We start from the raw sequence: 5,120 nt of genomic DNA on the forward strand, positions 1-5,120 counted from the left end.
TCCCGCCTCCTTTTCTCTCTCCCGCGTGCTGCCCTGGCTGACTCTGCCCGGCAACTACTGACGCTCAGATACGGCGGCGCCTCCCATTGGCTGTGCTGCGGGAGGGGCGTGGCCAATGGAGCAGCCCTGGGCGGAGAACTGAGGAGGCTGCAGGACACTGGCCACGTGTTCGAGCCCCGGGCCCGGCAGGAGGGGGCAGGAGGGGGCGGGGTGAGAGCCCCAGGGGGTGAGGGCAGGAGGGGGCGGGGTGAGAGCCCCAGGGGGTGAGGGCAGGAGGGGGCGGGGTGAGAGCCCCAGGGGGTGAGGGCAGGAGGAGGTAGCAGGGGGCAGGAGGGGGAAGCAGGGGACGGTCTGGGGCCGGCAGGGGGTCTCCCCGGGCACTAGGGTGTCCAGACGTCCCGTGGTCACTGTGACCGTCCCTGTTAAAAGCCCTGTCCCGGGCGTCCAGAAGAGCCTTTGTCCCATTTGGGCTGCGGGGGGGTGAGCGGAGAGCGCAGGTGCCAGCCCCCGCAGGGGGAGGCAGGGCTGGGCCGGAGGCCGGGGGGGGCGCGCAGTGTAGTTGCTATTTGTCAACAAAAACCGTCCACCCCCCTGAGCGGCAGCGGCTTGGCCGGCAGGAGCGCTGCTCACACCCGCACTTTTCCTCGGTCACACTCATGTCCTTGGGGGGGGGTTTGGTGCCAGTGCGGACACACCCGGAGTCTGCCGGGGACAGGGCCGGGTTCTGATCCCGCTGCCGGGGATCCCCCTCCCGCGCGGTCCCCGCTCCCCGACTCACTCTGCCCTCATTGGCTCGGGGCTGGCAGCAGGGCCATCCTTACCCAAACCCAAACCGCGCAGCTGCGTCGGGTACCAGGAAAGTTGGGGCACCACATTGCCCCTAATTTCCTGGTGCCCTGCACGGCTGCGTGCTGCTCCAGCAGCCAGCCCGATCCCCCGGCCGGCTGAGCCGCCCACGAAAGCTGCCCCCGCCCCTGCTCTGCCCCCGCCCCGCCTCTTCCCACCCCTGCTCCACCCCAGCCCCACCCCCACTCCACCTCTGCCCCCGAGCTACGTCCCCCGGGGACTGCAGCAGGGCTCGGGCGCGCCCTGCACTCCCCAGGTGGCAGGAAGTGGAGCGACCCAGCCCCAACCCGCTCCGCCAGCTCGTCCTGGGGGACGGTCCCCCCTCTAACCTCCAAGCCTGCTCTTGCCCCCCACACAGCTTGGGCACAGCCCCTCCCGCCTGCGGCGCCTGGGTCCAGCTCCCCACAGGGGGACTGCGTAGGGCTCCACAATGTCTAGGGACGGCCTCGGCTGGCAGCTGCGGGGACAGAGCTGAGGAAACAGAGAAAAAGAGAAGTTGGCGGTCTGAGCAGCGTGTGGGCTGAAAGTGCCTGGGGATCCTGGGCCCCTCGTCCCGCTGCCCTGACGCCCACCAGAGCCCGGATCCCCCTTCCCCTGCCGGGATGCTGCTCGCTCTGCTGCTCCTCCCCTGGGCATGGGGGGCCCTGGCCGGTAAGTGGGGACCCCCCCTGCCGTTTTTCCTGCTGGGATGCGTGGGGATGGTGTAGTACTAGGGGCAGGGTGGGGAAGTACCAGGCTGGGCTAGTGACCCTGGCTGGGGGGAATAGGACAGGGGAGGCAGGTTAGGGATCACCAGGGAGACCCCATAGGGCAGGATTGTTCATGGGACAGACTCATTAATCTCTCTCCCCACCCACTTTGTCCTCCACCTGTTCCCTGCCCCAGCCTCCCCTCCTGTCACCCCAGCATCTGTCACCCTCCGGCTGCTCCACATCGATGTCTTCCACAATGCCAGCTCCACGGACATGCAGGGGATGGCCCTGCTGGGCGACCTGGAGACCCACTCCATGGACTGCAGCACCTGCGAGATCCGCTTCCTGCAGCCCTGGGCCCGGCAGGGCCTGACCCCAAAGCAGTGGCAGGACCTGCAGCTGCTGATCCATCGCTCCCTGTTCAGCTTCAGCCGGACTGTGAACACAATAGCCCAGCACCACGGAGGGGGCTGTGAGTATGGAGCGGTCTGAGGGGATCCCTCCCCCCACCCACCCGGGGTGCTGAGAACTGACACACTCACCACAGCCACTGAGTGTGTCACTGGGGGCAAGACAGCCAGTCCCTGGCCGTTTGGCTGATTGAAACCGGCATCCCCCAGAGGGGAAACACCCATGTCCCATTCTCCACCCAGGTCTGGGGCCAGATTGTAGCCTGCACTTCCTAGAGGGGAAAGGCCCCGTGTCCCACTCCCTGAGCAGAGGGACCTGGTCTTGCCTAAAGCAGGTCATTTGGGGGGGGGTCTGTATCTCGGGAACCCCGTGACCAAGGGGCCCCAAATTTGCACCACAAACTCTGCCTCAGGCCCCGATGTAACACAGCGTTTTTCAAGCCAATCTAACTATGCCCGTGAAAAATCAGCTTTAAACAGAAACTGCAACTTACCCCTAACTCCAGCCAGGGCCGTCCCACCATCCTGCCAACGTTGTGTGGCCCAACATCCTCATTGCACCTGACGTTATGTCTTTACTCCCCCCTGTTTCTGCCCCCTCCTGGGACCTCCGGACGCCCGTCCTCATCCCCCTGCCCTTCCTGTTCCAGACCCCTTTGTTACCCAGGGCTCCCTCCGCTGCGACCTGCACCTCAACGGCACCTCGAGGCGATTCTGTGACGCCGGAGTGAACGGCGAGGACTTCATCAGCTTCGACGCGGACACAGGCAAATGGGTCGCTCGGCGGGGGGACAAGCTGGCGCTCTACGCCCAGGACGTTCTCAACCAGGATAAGAGCACAGCCAGCGTGATTCAGTTTCTCCTGAGAACGTGTGTCAATCTGATCAAGAGCTTTGTCCAGCATGGGAACGAGTCTCTGGAGAGACAAGGTGAGGCTGGACACCACTCACTGCCATGCAGCCACCTCTGGGGTAGGGTGCGTTTGCTGTTTATACAAAGATCCCTCATCTGGTACTGAGATGCAGCCACCTCTGGGTTGGGGCAGGCGGCTGTTTATCCAGGGACCCCTTGCCTGGTGTACAAATGCAGCTATATCTGGGGTGCAGCACAGTAGCCATATCATAGCCGTGTTGCACAGCAGTTTAGGACAGGAAGTGAAGGGGGTTCCGTCACCACTGGTAACGGCAGGGGGCAGAATTGGGGTCTGGCCAGGACAGCGGGGCCAACGCCTGACCCCAGGGAATGGAGCTGGGCTTGGCTAGTGAGTCCCTGAGGCTCAGACTGAATCGTCCCCTCTCCCCCGCCCCGTCTCTCTCCTCCTGTCTCAGAGCGGCCGGTCGCCGTGGTGTTTGCCCGAGCGCCTCCCCCAGCCGGGACCCCGGCGCCGGTACTGCTGATTTGCCGGGTCACCGGTTTCTACCCCCGGCCCGTCCGCGTGGCCTGGCTGCAGGATGGGGAGGAGGTGGGGCCGGGCGGGCGGCTGAACTCCAGCGGGATCCTGCCCAACGCGGACCTGACCTACCAGCTGCGCAGCTCCCTGGCCGTGGGGCCGGGCGCCGGGCACAGCTACGCCTGCCGGGTGCAGCACAGCAGCCTGGGGGGCCGGAGCCTGCTGATCCCCTGGGGTAGGTGCACGTCCCCGGGGGGGCGTGGTCTCTGGGGGCTTTTCCTGCACGTCCTGAGTGGGACGGGGGTGGGTCCAGGCAGCGGGATTGGGGCGCAGGGAGGCAGAGAAGGTGGGTGGGGGTGTGGCGATAGATCAGGGGGAGCAGGATGGAGGAGCTGAGGGGAACGGGAGAAGACTGGGATGGGGGAGCAGGACTAGAGTGGGGGGAAGCTGAGGGGGTGGGAAGGTGGGGGGAGAAGGGGTGGAACTGTGGGGGAGGCAGAGGGAACAGGGTGGGGGGCTGAGGGCAGTGGGTTGGGGTGGGAGGTGCAGGGGGGACTACGGGGGAGGCAGAGGGAACAGGATGGGGGGCTGAGGGCAGTGGGGTGGGGGTAGAGAGTATGGGGGGAATGCAGGGCTTCGTTGAGGGAACAGGGCCCACACTCCTGTCCCCGTTCCCAGCACGGCACCCCCTGTGTTACAGAGCAGAGCAGGCCCTGGGGCCCCGGCCTGGCCGTGGGCATCACCCTGGGGGTTGTGGCCGTAGCCGCCGTGGCCGTGGTGCTGTGGCGGAGCAGACGCAGGTGAGTCCTCCCCTCTCTGGGGTAGGGGTGGGGGGTGAGGCTGTTCTACCCCCTAACCATCCCCTCTGCTCTCTCCTTCCAGGGACTACCAGGACGTTAGACCAGGGCAGTCCAGTCCCTGAGGGGGCGGCACCGGTCCCAGTGTGGGGATCGGCCCCTCTCCTGAGGACATGGAACTCAGGACCGGGTCTGTGCCCGGCTCCAGAGCTGAGGGCGCCGAAGGCAGGACTGGATCGGGGCCCTGGGAGATCGGGGTGGGGGGTGGGATTCTCCTCCCTCTGGGACCTTGGGGGCACGGTGGACACTTGGGGGCGCTGTGGGATCGCGGCAATCCAGGATCCGCAGGGAGCCGGCGCTGGCCTGTGCCGTTCAATAAACCCTTCAGGGAGGGGCTGCTCAGCAGGCCCCACCGGGACCTGTAGGAGCCAGGGTCTGGGTGCAGGGGTCAGGCCGAGCTACATACACAAAGGCGATGGGCGCGTGGGGGTCCCAGGAGTAGGGTTACCATATTTTCTGCCTCCAAATGGAGGACACTCCACGGGCCCCCAGCCCCACCCACACCCACGCCCCAACTCCGCCCCCTCCCCAAGGTCTCCGCCCCCTCCCCTGCTTCCCACGAACATTTGATTCGTGGGAAGCCTGAAGCAGGTAAGGGGGAGTGTGGGGGGAGGAGGCGCGGCCCAGGCTGGCCCCCCGGTGGCTCCAGCCTGGGTCGGCTCGGGCCCTGGGGTGCCGGCCCCCGGCCAACCACCCCCGGCCCGCCCAGCACTGCCCCCCCCCGGCGGCCCGGCGCCCCCCCCGGCGGCCCGGCGCCCCCCCCCCGGCTCCTGGCCCCGCGACCCCGGCTCCCGGCCCGGCCCCGTGACCCCGGACCGGCTCCCGGCCCCGCGGGCCCAGCCCCCCGGCTCCCGGTCCCCCGGCTCCCGGACCGGACCCCGGCTGGCACCGTGCCCCCGGCTCCCCGCCCGGCCCCGCGCCCGGC

At 67.5% G+C, this 5,120-nt stretch overlaps 1 protein-coding gene across 1 annotated transcript; it reads left to right on the forward strand.

Moving 5' to 3' along the window:
• Window positions 1-1,051: 1,051 nt before the first annotated feature.
• LOC128847804 (antigen-presenting glycoprotein CD1d-like) lies at window positions 1,052-4,837 on the forward strand. Its single transcript, XM_054047514.1, has 6 exons — window positions 1,052-1,497; window positions 1,732-2,010; window positions 2,599-2,877; window positions 3,277-3,573; window positions 4,039-4,138; window positions 4,221-4,837. The coding sequence occupies exons 1-6, from the start codon at window positions 1,449-1,451 to the stop codon at window positions 4,258-4,260; spliced, it is 1,044 nt and encodes a 347-aa protein (XP_053903489.1). The 5' UTR covers window positions 1,052-1,448; the 3' UTR covers window positions 4,261-4,837.
• Window positions 4,838-5,120: the final 283 nt, after the last annotated feature.

The sequence above is a fragment of the Malaclemys terrapin genome, chromosome 13 (assembly GCF_027887155.1).
Source record: "Malaclemys terrapin pileata isolate rMalTer1 chromosome 13, rMalTer1.hap1, whole genome shotgun sequence".
In the NCBI taxonomy this organism is placed as follows: domain Eukaryota; kingdom Metazoa; phylum Chordata; order Testudines; family Emydidae; genus Malaclemys; species Malaclemys terrapin.

Coding starts and splice junctions, on each gene's coding strand:
- LOC128847804 (XM_054047514.1), top strand. CDS start 1,449: ATGCTGCTCGCTCTGCTGCTCCTCCCCTGGGCATGGGGGGCCCTGGCC. Junction 2,011..2,598: donor CCAGCACCACGGAGGGGGCT/GTGAGTATGGAG, acceptor TTCCTGTTCCAG/ACCCCTTTGTTACCCAGGGC. Junction 2,878..3,276: donor CGAGTCTCTGGAGAGACAAG/GTGAGGCTGGAC, acceptor CTCCTGTCTCAG/AGCGGCCGGTCGCCGTGGTG.